Source organism: Cryptotermes secundus, unplaced genomic scaffold (assembly GCF_002891405.2).
Source record: "Cryptotermes secundus unplaced genomic scaffold, Csec_1.0 scaffold541, whole genome shotgun sequence".
Classification (NCBI taxonomy): Eukaryota; Metazoa; Arthropoda; class Insecta; order Blattodea; family Kalotermitidae; genus Cryptotermes; species Cryptotermes secundus.
This window is the reverse complement of record NW_019735467.1, coordinates 258593-274672: the sequence shown is the minus strand read 5'-3', so window position 1 is coordinate 274672 and position 16080 is coordinate 258593. Positions and strand designations below refer to the sequence as shown.

The 16080-nt window shown below is 37.3% G+C and overlaps 1 protein-coding gene across 3 annotated transcripts in view; it reads left to right on the top strand.

Annotated features, from left to right (window-relative positions):
- The window catches only part of LOC111869334 (nipped-B-like protein A), a 238205-nt gene that overhangs the window by 205475 nt on the left and 16650 nt on the right, over positions 1 to 16080 (top strand). For all 3 annotated transcript variants that reach the window (XM_023860790.2, XM_023860789.2, XM_023860788.2), the window contains one exon: positions 3473 to 3619. In XM_023860790.2, coding sequence (XP_023716558.1) covers positions 3473 to 3619 — 147 coding nt within the window. The remainder of the gene's footprint in view (positions 1 to 3472; positions 3620 to 16080) is intronic.

Sequence of the window (16080 nt, the reverse complement as noted above, 5' to 3'; positions counted from 1 at the left end):
CCAGTTCACAAACAGAAGGGTATTCGGTATGTGTAGTGAAACTAATGCTTTTATGGGAATCAGTTGAGTCCTTATTGGCTGCAGTAACATACATGAAACAGTAAGGAATAAGGGCGTCTTAGTATAAAGTTGTTGTACATATGCTTAGATGAGAGACCAAGATGTTCCTGAGAAACTAAAGACGTTATAATGAATGTTAAATATGAGGGCTCTTCAGAAATTTACCTCCAGTGAGCTGTTAACAAAACAAGCGGTGAGAGTAGAATTTTATTCTTTTGTAGCGTGGATGGCCAGAACTTTTCTAGACAGTGACCTGTAAACAAACTTTCAATCGTGTTAGTTCACCCAACAATAGGATGAATGTTAATAGTTCATTCATAGGCAACAGTCACCGCACCATTAGGCTGGTGAGATGACTGTCACGTGACTTGCTTTCTATGGGATCAGCGCCAAGATTGCTGCTATGCAACATCATGGTAAACCCTCCTTTACAACAATGTAGGCTATTTTCAATGCGTGGTCAGTGTGGAGGCTATATCACAACAGTTAGAGGCAGAACAGATGGCAGTGTTTCAGAGTGTTTTAATTGTTTGAATGTTAGAGTGATAGAGAGTTCTCAGTGGAAGATAACCATGGAAAGTTTGTCGTGTGAAGACTTGTGATTAGAAGACTTAAATTATGTGTAATAGTTGGAGTGATTTGAAATGCTAGTTTCTCTGTTGAGATCCATTATGAAGAGAGGACTGGTGTGTATGTGAGACAGTGAATTATGAAGTGTGTGTAAATCAGCAGTAGCGCTTTATTTAAATGTGAATAAGAGAGGGTGTAGCCAAAGTGCTAATAAATCCATCCAAACTAGAACCTGTCATTTCGTCATGCGTACTATCATACATGTGACAGTATACGAAAAAATATGTACAAACTTAAGCTACTGATCAACATAGTCACCGCCAGAATTTAGGCACTTGTCATATTAAGAAATAAGTTTTTTATACTTGTATCAAAGAAGTCTGCCACCTGTGAGGTCAGCCACATTTTGGCACCTTCCATCAACTTCTCATTATTACTGAAGCACTGTGATTCGAACCAGTTCTTCAGGCGGTAGTCACTCAGAGCAAGATCAGAGCTCTAAGGAGGGTGGTCAAATAACTGCCAAAAGAAATGCTCCAGCAGTGCTCAGGTACAAGCAGTTGTACTCACATTGTCATGGAGGAGCACTATACTGGATGTCAGAATCCATAACTTTCGTCCTCAGTGGCCCTATGCAATTCTTTTACTGTTTCACATGCAGTACACTTCTAATGTTTTTGCGGTTTATTGTGGGATGAATTCCACCATCAGCACTTCTTCCCTCTCCCAGAAAACAGCTTCCATCAGCTTTCTTGTAAGCAACTTTTGTTTAAGCTTTTTTGGTGAATGTGTGTACTTTGACTGCTGTTTGTTTTCAACATTCACAAATGAAACCCAGGTTTCATCACATGCTACTTGTACGATATGACTGAGAAATTCATCGCCATCTTTGTGGTATTGTCAAAGAAGATGTCAAAGCCATTCTCTATGTTTTATATGTACCCACAAATATTTTCAGAACTAATGTTGCACAAAACTTGTGATAGCATAGTCTAACTGTGCTATTCTCATAGAGGACAGTATGTGAAATTTGTGGACATTCACACAAAAGTTCTGAAATTGTGAAGTGCTGTCTTTCAAATTTTTAAGTCAGCACTTTGCACAAGATCATCACTCACTCCAAATGGGCAGCTGACCACTTCACTCTTCATCATGAACATTTGTTCAGGCATCTTTAAACATTCCACACCATTATGTTACAGTCCCTTTACTCATTACAGTTTGATCATGAACTGGGCTTAATTTATGATAGATTCCCTTAACACTCACATTTTTAGCTCGAAGAAAACATAACAGCGTGAATTTTGCAGCTGACAGGATTATCAATTACAGGATATGTTGTGACTCACTCTGTAGAGACAAGAACAACACCAGGTGACCAGTTCTGTGATGGTTTACAAGGCACTGAGTCATGCGACACTACCTCACATGAGCCAGCTCTTCCCTGCTCCCACATTAGTTGCCTAAAAATTGGAGGTTACTTTCTGAATAGCCGTCATATGAATACAGTTTGTTTTGTGTAGTTTACAAGTGCTGCTTCTGATTTTGCACTGTTGTAGGTGGTTTTTCAAGTGATGGCAACTTTAACTACTGATGTCAGATATTTTAAACCATTTTACATTTGTTCACAGAATGACACTATTATAAACAATATTACACTAGTATGTCATATTTTTATTGTATATATATTTTTTCCCTTCACACGTTATGCTCATGATTATCTAGTTTAGGGCATATCCATGTGTTTTGGGGGGCTCATTTGCAACCCTGTTGTGCCTATTAAGTTCGTTTTGTCAGTCTGTATGCATGAAGTAACTTGGGAACCACCGAACAGATTGTCATGAACTTTGGTATTGGAGAATTTTGTGAAGGCTTGTCAAGCCACTTCAGTTTTCACTTGTAGCAGACAGTTTGATGACCATTTTCCATGAAAAGATGCATGCTGTTCCATTCATACATCAAGTGTAACTTGCTAGAAAAAAATTCAGACAAAAGTTGTAAAGGGAAATAAAACACATTTTATGTTCAGTGCACTTTTCCCACAAGTGTTATATAAATTTAAACATATCAGACATTATGTATACATTTTCAAATTTCTGTATTCAGGAATCACCACAGATTCCTGATCACACCCAAAACTTCAATTATCCCCCATTTTTGTCTTTTGTGCATGTTTCCCCATCATTGGTATGGATGATAGGAAGTATAATATATTTTCTTAATATATATAGCTAATTCTCCAGGGAATGCATACTTCAAATTTCTGCCTATTTCTTCCCCATGAAATATACTACTTAAAATCAGGACACATGAAGGCATATGATATTTCAAGTTTTAAAACAATCTAAGGCCAAACAGTATCAGAGATTAGTGATTGTGTGGATAAGAACACCTGGTCTTTCAGAACATTTTCACATCTCAGAACACTAATCAGTGTCAGACCCACAGTTTACATATGTTTCTGTACAATGTTGTTATACACCACAGTTCACTACTTTCCCAAAAGTCTGGTGCAATCTCCCATGCCCTGTTCCTACAGTACTAGGTAATAATGCTCATGAACAAGGTTCTTGCATGTTTGTTTTGCAAGATGCGTGACTTTTCTATATATATATATATATGATGTGTTTTTATGTGAGCTGAATGTTAATTAGAAGATATTTTTGTAATATTTGGGGAGGCATTGCCCTCATAAGTTGTTCAAGACTGCCACCCAGCACTTTTCTTTTTCTTGCCTGTTCTGTTGATGCTGTGTTGCAAGGAGAAAGTGATGTGCATAGAAATAGAATTCACTAAATCTCATTATTTTATGTGATATTAAATTTGTTTTCGACATTTTCAGAAAACCAGCCTATCCCAGATGCTTTATCTATCAGACAACTTGGCCTACTTTCCATACCAAGTACAAGATGAACCTCTTTTCATCATTCACCACATAGACATTATGATCTCAGTATCTGGCACTAATCTTCTCCAGTCTTTTCGTGAGGCAAGTATTACAAATCTGATTGTATATTTATTAAAACAAAATTTTAAACCTACAGTTCTTATTTTCTTGTGTTTATGGAATGTACAGTATTAAGAATTCTAATTTGAAAGTTAATTTAGCCTGATGATAGTTGAAAACTTTGGTTTTTGCACCAAAATCAGAATCAAATTATGGCATTTGATGACATGTAATTCATGTATTCCTTGTATTTCCTGTGTGAAACATCTTTCAGGTATGTCATACCTGAGTAAGCAATCTTATAGTAAAAAAGTTCTGTATGTTCAGTGAGATTATCTGTTTGACTGGTCGTGGTCATACCATCTCCTCCCACTATTTATCTTTAGGGCTACATTGTGCTACCTGCTCAACCTACTTAAGATATAGCCTGAAGGGGGAGAAAAAGTGAAGGGGCAGGTGAAGAGGTGGTGAACATGACCAAATAAATTAAGTGTTCCCATCTGTACTAATATTCTAGTAATGACATAGTGATCTACATCACAATTTGATGATAATGCACCCTGAGATGTGTTCTAAGATGCAGTATACATTGCCTAATGAATAAGGTGCAAGGGAGAGTCAATAAATAGGTCACAAATAGATATGAAATATAAAACATGTGATACTTGGACCTGGAAAAAACGTTTCTCAACATACCCTCCACCAACACTGATACACTTATCGCATAGCTTTACCAGTGTGTCAAAATCCGCAGCATGTAAGTCTTTTGACTGTTGTCTCAGCCACGTCCACACCTCCGTTTCAATGTTTCCATTGTCAGCCAAACGTTTGCCCATTTCTCAACACAGTTGTGAACAGCTTTAAGGGACAAACACTTCCCACCATAAACAGGAAACATTTATTAATGAATGTCCCTTGCGTTGAGTCCTTCTGCCTTCACAGAATGCTGCACTGTTCAAGTGCAGTCACCATTTTGACTGCGGAAACCAACCTCTTAACATGCATGAGCGCATCTGCTACCTGGTCTGTGCTGCTAATTAGTGATACACATAGAAAACCTATTATATACATTACAGCTGTTTTAGTTCCCTTTGTGACTCATTTACTAACTCTCCCTCTTATTATTTTTAGTTGCTTTTAATTCACCATATAAAAAACCAAGATTTGTCTTTACCTGTTTGTCTTAATGTTCTTCTGAGACATAGTATCCTGTCCCATGTTAGGTGGGTCCCATTTCACCATGGCATGGTGCGTCCCCACATTGCAGCTAGAGGACGTGGCCTCCAGATATGGAGTGTAGCTGCAAATATATTGAATAAGCAGTCTCAGACAGCTGACAAAGGGTGGTCCTCCAGCTTGGGGGTTGGGCCTGGGGCTACTACCTCAGCACCATTAAAAAAAAAAAAGCTTTTTACAAAAGATCACAAGAAGCCTCAAACCTGGATCGATTCCTTGGATAAAAGGCCCAAACAAAAAAATGGATATGAGATTTGGCACTTGGAATGTTGGAAGGATGTATAGGGCATGTTTGCTCAGGGCAGTGGTGGAAGAGATCTCAAGATATAAGTTAGATTTAGCGGGTGTACAGGAGGTCAGATGGGATAGAAGTGACATCAGATCAGAAGGTGAATATACATTTTTCTATGGAAAAGAGAATGAGAATCATGAATTAGTTATAGGCTTCTTCATACAAAAGAGAATCATATCAGCAGTTAAGAGGGTAGAGTTTGTTAGTGATAGGATGTCATACATAATACAAGAGGTTGCTGGTGTGATATCACTGTTCTGAATATTCATGACCCAGCAGAGGATAAAATTCATGATATGAAGGAGAGCATCTATGTGGAACAAGAACGTGTATTTCATGAATTCCGTAAACAGCAGATGAAAATCTTGGTAGAAGATTTCACTGCCAAACTAAGTATGAAAGACATTTTCAAACCAACAATTTGGATTGAGAGTTTACACAAAATTAATAATAATTATTGTAATAGGCTAGAAAGCAGACTCATGAGATCACCTTGTTGCTGTTTTTTATATGTATCCCCCACCCCATTCCAGAATGACCCCTATCATTGCTAGGCAACAGCTCAGTATACATGTTCACACAGTAATGAATACACACTTTTGTCACATCATTTACTGTGTGATGCATGTCATATGAAAGGAAAGTAGGTGATTAGTTCTTCGGAGAACTTCTTGTTATAAAAGTGAATAAGCAGGGAACAGATTTGAGTGTAACATAAAAATTATGTCATTTAGACAGGTAGAACAAATTTAACTTTAACAGCATCATCTAAGCGAAGTGGCTGCTAAGTTAGGAAAACCTCTGTCATCTTCATCAGAACTTTGACACATTGGACATTATAGAATTAGTGAAAGCAGGAAAAAGAAGAATGAAAGGGAAAGTCAGACCCTTGATGAAGCATTGCCAGATTGGTCAACAGGCAGGTTAGTCAACATCATCATCAGCTGCAGCATTCTTATACAGAAAGGCAGTGACTTTGGTGAAGAATTAAAAGAATAATAATTCTGTCTTCTGGGATATAACTCTGAAGTCCAGTGAAAACCAACCAGCATTTTGGAGGAATATATTTCATCTCTCTTCAGGGTCAGAGAACAAGCCAAGCAAGAAGTAAACATGAAGCAGATAACTGACAAAGTGAATGAAGTGCAGAAAGCCTAGGATGCATATAGGTTAGGAATGGAGTTGCTATCCATTGGCTCTCCCCAAGAATTGCATTGAACCGGTGTTAGACAAAGAGGAGTAATTAGCCCAGGTCCTGAAAAGGGCTGCTTTTGCCACTTTCAGGCATGAGAATACAAAGAACTCATAAGTTTGTGTGCCAGGCAGAGAAATGCATAGGGATGCTGTATGTACCTAGTGTTCTGTGTCATAGGTTACCCTTGATTGGGTGAAATAAGGTAGAGATATTCATTGGGGGGAGGTCAACCAACATGTTATGCTGGGTCAGTCCCTTCCAGTATGGTTGAAGGTCAACCTGACACAAAGTAGGAAAGTAACGGAATCCAGATTGTCATTGGGTAGAGCAGCCCTCTCAAGAGGATTGAGAGGCCTCCAAATGTGCCTGTCACTATAGCCATTCTGCTGAATGTTACCTTTAGAAACTCCAGTCCAAGTTCTAGTTGCAAAGAGCTATGGCCTTATGCATAACGTGGAAAATATGGCATGCTTGTTGAGTGCTAGTGGGAACCAGAGTCAACATGGGGGTTACGGTGGGTAAGTTTACAGTATACCTTATGGCCCAGAGAGCCATGAGGTCTCCTGTAAATACCTGCTTCAGGGCAGGAAAGGTGGCCATCTCTCTCTGTCTCCAAGGTGAAGTGAATTCTCTCATGGACACAGTTCATGTAGTTGAAGTAGTAGTTAAGTTTATGTAGCCTTGAGGTCAGGTGAGAAATGTGTCATCCACCTAATAGAAGCAGCAGAGGATCTTGTGGATTGCTCGATCAAACTCCACCTCCCCAGAGTCCTCTGTGAAGAAGTTGGTCACAGGAGACAGAGGAGACTTGTTGGCTTGCAAGTTGACTCCTGACTCACATAGGTCCCAGGTTTTCTACACGTTGTTTGCCCTGCATGCTGCCTTCTTCTTGCTGGTTTTTTAACAGCAGTGCACCTTCTGAAATGTCTGTTTACTTTCACTGTACTGCATGGCATTTTCCAGAAAATATAATTTCATAACCATTGCTATGGGAACCTGAAAATCAACATAATTAAATGAAGAGTTTAGAGTGACAAGTATATAAAGTGTGAGATAGAAGGAGAGATACTTCATAAGAAAAACTCTGTGGAGAAAATTAAATTTTGATGGGTCTGCCAATTGACAACAGGCCGAAAACTGTGGTAAACTGTCGAATAATTATAGCCCAGAAGATAATGGCATGTAGACCCATTGCTAAGTAATGACTCTAAACAACACCCATTGGTAGGCAGTAGGTCCCTAACAAGCAACAGTTGAGGTATTAAAATAAAATAAACGTGGATGTAAACAAAAAATTGTGAGCATTATTTCTGAAATGACCTATGTAGTTCATCATTTATTTTAATTGTCCAGGAGCCATTATGATTTCTTGATGGCCTGAAGATCTTTCTTAGAATTCTCCTTTCAAAGACTGAAGGTCTATGTTTAATGGCTTCTTAGAGTGTCCAGGTTTCGCAGGTATAGGTTACTGTTGGTCACATGACCATCTGGTATAATCTTAATTTGGCTGTTTTAGAAATAAGTTTACTTCTAAGCAGTGTTAAATGTGCAGCATATGCTTTATTTCCACTTGCTAGCCTCTCTTCAATCTCTTGTTCAATTGTGTTATCTGCATTAATTATAGACCCTAAATATTTATAACGAGAAACTTGTTCTATATTTACATCACTGCATCTGAGATCTTGGAATGTTTGAGGTTTGTTGGAACAGTTAGAACAATTTAGTTTATTAATGTAAGTTTTGAGGTTTTCACGGCGATGACTATGAAGAAAGTCGTCTTTCTTCAATTTAGTTTATTGTTCATTGACTAACAGCCCATACTTTTGTGAGGCTTTTTCAAGCTCTTCGAGTGTGTTAATCAATGTTTGTTTGGTTCTCGCAGTAATGAGTATGTCATCGTCATATGCACAACACTGTGGAAATGTTACCTCAAACGTCTGGACTTTTTATGGTCTCATGTATAACCAGTATGAAAAGTGATGCAGAATATGGGTCACCCTGTTTCACTCCACAGCTTATTTGGAATCCTTCGCTAAGCTCCCCACTTATTTTAACTTTTTATGCTATGGAGATTTGCTGCTATTAGTCTGATTAATTTGGAAGGAACATTGTAGTTTTTGAGGCAGTATAATATTTGACACCTCTTAACAGAATCTTGTGTATAGTCTACAAATATGTTGTAAATATCAATATTAAACTCTCAGCATTTTTCTAACTATAAATATGTTATCTATTTTTGATCTGTTTGGCCTGAATCCCATTTGGCAGTTATCCAGTTTACTTTCTATAGTAGCTACCAGAGTATTGTTCAGTAGAATTGCAAAAATTTTATAAGAGATATTTAATAAAGTTATTGGTCTGTAGTTATGACATGCCAACTTATCACTTTTTTATGTATTGGTGCTATGATTCCTTCCCCCTACTGTCAAGGGATCTCCTCATCCTGCCATATCTTCAGTATCAGCTTATATATTCTTCGTTTCAGTGTTCGTCCACCAAATTTAACTAACTCTGGGGTAATGTTGTTTGGTCCAGCAGCTTTATTGATTCTGAGTCTGTTGATTATTGTACATACCTTGTTGTATGTTGGAGGTTCAGTATACAAGTCATTATCGCCCTCTGAGTCATCCATAATATCTGAGATTTTTTCTGTTTCTGGCAAAATGAACATTTCGATGAAATATTCCTTCCTTATTTGTAATACCTGTAGTTGATGCACTATTAAATTCCCATCAGGATCTCTGCACATCCTTGGCATTGCACTACTGTATGTTTTCATAAATCTTAACTTCCTAGTTTCATTCTTTCTATGATTTTCCTCAATTTGTAGGATTCTGTCATTTAGCAATTCCTTCTTTTAGTTCTGCAGACTCTGTTTGCATCTTTTCTTTCAACTTTATACTGCTCATGGGTAACTCTCATTATACATTGTATGAGTCTTTGTCTTGCTTTATTTTTATCTTCTGTTGCTCTCCTACAATCATTGTCCCACCTTTCATTTCTAGGTACCTGGACTTGTGTTCCTACCACTTCTTCGGCTGTTGCAACGATTTTGGACTGAATAAATTTCCATTCTCTGTTTACATTTGAAAATTCCTTTGCTTCACTCATTTCTTTGTTAATATGGTTCTGTACTGTCACTGTTTTTGGAGGTCATGCAATATGATCCTTCTTCATGATGAGTTTCTTTTTCATATAAGCTATGGGTAATTTTTGCCTTCTTACCGTTTTAACAAGGTAATGATCTGAATCTCTATTAGGTCCTCACATTGTTCTGACATCTTCTATAAAATCCTTTTTACTTGCATTAATAATGACGTGATCAGTTTGATTAACAGTAATATGGTCGGGTGCTATACAGGTACCCTTATGTATTTCTTTATGTTGGAATTGGGTACTCATAATTACCATGTTATTAGCTATTATAAATTCTGCCATTAGTTCGCCATTTGGTGAAGTTGCATTATGCAATGTATATTTCCCAGAGATGTTACTATATATTTGTTCTCTGCCCAACTTGGCATTTAGATTGCCTAATATTATTACCACATCACTTCTTGGACATCCTTCTAAAGCTCTTTGCAGTTCTTCATAGAAGTGCTTTTTGAGGTTTATATCATTACCTTCTGGTGGAGCATAAACACTGATAAGAGTAAAATTTCTATATTTTCCTTTAATCCTAAGCTTACAGATTCTTTCATTTACTTCCTCAAATCTGACATTGTATTTGGCTATTTCCTTCATTACATAAAGTCCCTTTCCAGCTTGCCAGGATTTTTGGGCACCACTATGAGACAGTTGGAAGTCCTTTTTACTAATAAGTCCATTTCCTGTCAGTCTTATCTCTTGCAAAGCCACTGCTTTCATCTGTGTTTTGTACAATTCTTCTGACAGTTCTTTTCCCAGGTTTCAGTAAAGTATTAACAATCCAGGTAACTCACTAATTTACTTTCTTTATTCCTTAGAACTCGCTTTGGTCATCTCCTATTTTATCTGTGCGGCTATCCTTTGTTGAGCTATTTTAGCAATTTGATTTTTTACAGTGCAAGGGAGCTGGCCTTGCGTCTAGCCCCTGCTACCTTGGAGGACCTACAATTTTCTGTCGGGAATTTACTCCCTTAGCCAGTGGGTTCCAATTAAAGTGTCAGAAAATCACTTTTCGCCCTTCCGTACTTTACCTTTCCAAACAACGTTGCCTGGGGTCTGTGATGAGGATGTAGTATTGATAGAACTTAGCAGCGATAACTGACACTACCCAGTTTTTAGTGTCATGCAGTCCCTGGTTGGCTGCACATCCTGGGGTCACATACTGCTCCTTAACCCCCTCAAGTTTCAGCTTACATTAAATTAATTTTCTTGCCTTGAAACATTGTGTTTTTGATTAAGGACCTTGCCCTGTGAATTATGAACACCTTCAAAACTTTCTGTGAATCAGATAGGAAGTAAAGACTCGTCCAATATATAGAAGATAAGTGGAGAACATAAATCATGAAACAAGTACAGATTCTTGTCATTTCATGTGGAGACAGGTGGGACATGCATCACAAGTACAAATGAAGAGATTGCCTGTCTTTCACTGGCAGTCAGCCCAAGGAGGAGTGTGATGAAAATTATGATGAATTCAAATCAATCCCAGTTATCAGACAGAAAACTAGGGAACCTGTAGTCATCTGAGGAAAGCACTGGAAGAAGGTGTTAAACTGATTGAGACTGCAGACCCTGTTACAGCATTGAAAACACATTCAGTAGACTCTGTTGTGACAGTTTGAAGGAAATTAAAATAAGTTGCTTTTTTTTTTAAACAACAACCACTTTACAAAATATGTTGTCAGTGTACAGTGGAAATATTATTCATTATTTTACCTGCCAAAATATTCTGTGTATTGCAACTTTTTACATCACTACTCATTCAAGTTGTAAACAGCATTATTTTCCATAGACGAATAGTGACCAAAATTCTCCACTCCATATTATTCCTATAATTTTCAGCTAATAAAATGCCCTACAGTAGAATTTAAATAGAGTTTGGAAATGTGATCACAGTAACTGGTGTTGCTGTAGTAGGGATACTAGTTTAATTTCTTAAATTCAAACAATATTAGGTCACTGAGTCCCAGTTATCTGACATTCCACTTAATCTGACATAGCCATCCAGCTTGCTACTTACAATGTTATACTCTGTGTGTTTTGCCTGTTCACTGCTGCTTTGTCAGTGTGTCACATACACCATGAGCATAGCTTCGTTTGTTCGTCTGCACTAGTGATTTATGCTTTTACTGTACATACTGTGATTGTGTTTCATTTTATCAATTGCATTTTCACCAGAGTATAGGTTTATTGTTTGAGGAACATGGGAAATGAAAAGAGAAAGAAAGTGGCACAATCATGAAGAAGATTTCTTTTGGGAGATGAAAATATACAAGAAATGGTGCAAGAAAATTGTGATAACCTGCTGCCTTTGTTACAAACAATTCTAAGCTGTGTGAAAGTGATTGATGATGATATTCAGCAATGGATGGAGAAGGACAACAAGAACTGACTGACCGTGACATAATAGCTGGTGAATTTGGATAACAATGAATGATGATGAGAGATTCACTGGAGAGAATGGCGAGAACAAGTCATAGCATTGGGGTCACACCTCTTGAGGGTGTACTGGCTTACATTGAACAACAGGGGGGACAACTAATACTGATATGTCATTGAGGCACTGGTGTAACCTCACCACAAGTAAGAGAAGAAAAGCCGGGAAATAAACTTCAATCACTCATTTTTTTAACATTTTACTTTTGTGTTTTTCCATGCTGTATACTAAATATTGCATTTACTTGTAATTAATTTAATATCCATTGTTCAACTTAATTAATTGGGAAAATATTTCATTAAATAATACAGGGTGATTCATATAGAACTGGCCCAACGAAATGAGCTGTAATATAAAATATACCATACAGATATTAAAGTAATTTACACATACCTTATCTTGGATTGTGTGCCGTGATCAGAGCAGGTGTTGAAAGTGTTCGCCATTTTCAAGTAGGCACGCCTCCACCCGCGTTCACATATTCGCTGTGACTCACTGCAGTGTTTCTTCAGTGATGTTCCTGATTTCAGCTGAAATGTCCTTTAAATCCTGTAATGTACGTGGTTTGTTTGCATACACCCTGTCCTTTGGTAAACCCCAGAGAAAGAAATCCGAGCTGGTAAGGTAGGGGGATTTTGGGGGCCACATCTTTTTAGAGATGACGCGATAGGGGAAGAAGCTTTCAATCAGTTCCATGGACATGTTGGACATTTTGCACGTCGCTGAATCCTGTGGAAAATAACCCTGTGTAAGTTCCACATGATCTAGCTGCTGCACGAAATCGTAAAAAATACGGCAGTATAAGGTGCTGTCCACGGTCATGTTGAAGAAGATCGGTCCAATGATTCGCAAACCAGAAATGGCACACCACACACCCACTTTTTGTGGGTGTAGTGGTGATTCAGCAATCTCATGTGGGTTTTCAGATGCCCATATCCTGGAATTTTGTGCGTTTATGTAACCTGATAGGTGAAACCATGCTTCATCACTAAACCAAGTGATATTCAAAATTCTGGGGTTATCGTGCATGAATTCCCAAAACCATAAACAGTACCATACCCATTTATCTTTATCAACATCACCCAATTCCTGAACACTGGTGATCTTGTAGGGATGAAGATTCTCTTTCTTTGCAGCCCATTGACACGTTGAATAAGAATACCCAGTTTCCTGGCTTAGACGTAACGATTTCTTGGTAGACTGCAGTTACCTGTCCCGCACACTTGCATTTTTTTCTTCTGGCACGGTTTTTACCACGTTCACTTAAAAGTGCCCCTGTCCTTTGCAATTTCTGAGCCAAGGACTGTATAGTCAATTTCGCTGGCTTCTTGCGAACTCCAAACTTCCTCCTGAATTCCAGTTGTGTGTTTGCAATTGAGCCTGTCACCCAGTACGTGCGCACAAGAAACGCTTTCTGTTCAACAGTGTACTCCACGACTGTCGCCTGAGCACTGCAGACACATTTTGGGATTGCCCTTGACCTTGCAGCATAAGGTCTGCCACTTGCCAGATCATGCACACACCATTCGACTCAGCATGGCCCACGGTTTATTATGTCGTAACTGAGCGGTTATATGCGCGACCTGTGGAATTATTAGGAAATTCATCAGGCCGGTTCTATACAATTCACCCTGTAGTTCTTTACTCTGCTACATTAGTTGCTCTGCAGAATAATTATTAATAATTCTGATTTCATAGTTATATAGGACTTACATTAAATTTGCAATTTGTTTGGCTCCCTTCCCCACCCATTTCTTTATTATCTTACATTTTCATTAATCCAAGAACGTGTTGGTTCCCCTTGGGTCATGTAATCAAGACTGCACTGTGTATGTATGAATAGCACGGTCCAAGCATACTAGGACATACATGTTTCTGCATTTGGGCTCTCTTACCAGAGTGAGGAGTATCTTTCACTATCACAGCAACAGTTCTGGTTGTTCCTCATGTGTACATTATCATGAAGCCATTAATTTAATCACATCTACAGTCTGGATAAGAAAGTGATACTTGGAAATAAATTTTTCCTCTGTTCTAAGCATACAAGCAGTTGGCCACCTGTGCACACTGTGTTTTCAGGCAACTATATGAACCAGTCTTTCTTGAGAAACTGTATCTGTATCTACATATATATCTTTGTTTTATTTCCACAGATCCCTACTGGCTTATCAAAGCCATAAGATATGGAACATGTCACATATGAATACATAGTTCTGTGCACAGAATTCGTCACTTTACAACTACATTCAATAAGGAAACAATACTTGTACATAATTCAGTAATTTAACAAGCATACAGGACTCATCAACTCAATAGTAATACCTTATTAAAAACATAGCTTAAAAGTTATAAGCAAATATCAGATTATAATTAATTTATTTATACAATGTACTATATAAACAGCATTATAAAAAATTCTTCTTATGTTTAAAATATTCATCTCATGTATAAGAGACAATTTTTCAAGGCTGATTTAAATTGTTTTGAATTGAGGGCAAATCCTTTATTGGAACAAGTAAACTGTTAAACATCTTAATCCCATTATAATATGTTCCCTTCTGAAAACTGACAAATGAGATGGTAAGAGATCCAGATCAGATTTAGTCCTAGTATTAATATTATGTATCTCAGAATTTACTTTAAAATTATGTTTATTATTTATCACAAACAATGAAAGTGAATATATATACTGAAACTGTAGTGGTAATATTTTTAGTTCTCTAAAATATTCTCTGCATGACTCTCTATCTGTGATCCACACCATAATTCTAATATTTTTTTGGTAGTCTAAAAATTATATTGCTGTAATAAGAGTTTTCTCAAAATATTAGTTCAGAATTCATGATAGATAATATTTTGCAGTATTGTTTATAGTACTTTCTTAAGTTAGTGTCATTAGTGCCCTACTACTTAAATAAAGCTCTCTTTTGTGCTGACATGAAATCTTTATATCTCATGTTATCCAGGAATTATATTTAGTTTTTATCTTAACTTGTCCTCCTCCCCCCCCAGAAAATTAGAGTAGACACTTCTTAGATAAATATTATGAAAGGAGTTGAATATTGTATGAACATTCTGATCACAAAAAATATTGTCCCAAGTTTCATAACATAATTGAGTCAAAAACTGATTCATAGAGAACTTAAAATTTCTTTGCTGATTGGGTGCAACTGTTATATGTTTATAAGTTAATGTTATTTATATACATAATCTCGCCATCATCAGACAGACCATTAACCGGTGGACTTATGGTATAATTTTCACTTCACCTACTATCAATAAAAATATTGTCAATAGCAGAGATTGAATTATTTTGGATTCTAGTAGGAAATTGCACTGTACAAAAGAGGCTAAAAGAAGATATCAAGGTGTCTAATTGTTATTTCATATTATTGTCAAAAAGATAGTTTACATTAATATTGCCACAGATAATAAGTTCTAGATTAATACTGTGCAGGGATTTTAAAATGGCATCTAAGCCATTTAGGAAATATGAAAATTTGCCAGACAGAGCTGTATAAATGGGTAGAATACAGATATTGCCAAGTGGGGATTTAAGTTTAACTGCACATACTTCTAAGTCTTGCTCTTTGCAAAATTTGTTAACATTTGAAATTTTTCATTTTTTGTATGCAAAAGTACATACTCCACCTTCTCTAAGAGTTTGTTCACAATATTCAGCACCAAGATTGTAATGCTCTGTGAAAGTGTGATCTAAATCCCGGGAATCTAAGTGATGTTCCATTAAACATAGATGTGGCAGTTCAGGATACAAAGAACTTATGAACTTGTTTGTTTTGCCAGGTAAGTCCCTAATATTTTAACGAATGAGGGATTATCAGAGGAGTATAGTAAAAATCTGTTATCATAGGACTGCGAGTTGATTCTCAAAGANGCACATATCAGTCTCTGGTGTTTATAGCTTCAGAGCAAACAAAACACATCATTCATAACAGAAACAGCTCGCAATAGCCACAGGAACGTTGCTGCAAGACAGGCATATGTAACGACGACTTAGCGCTCTTAAACGCGTGTGTCATTAAATACAGTCCTCCTGACAACAGGCCAGTGAAAAATCTAACAATCTACAGCAAAACCATCAATTATTATGGGCGTTATAACATACGTGTGCAGCTGGACGAAACATACACGTCGAACCCCCCCAGACGATTTAAATCCCTGACGAAACATACACG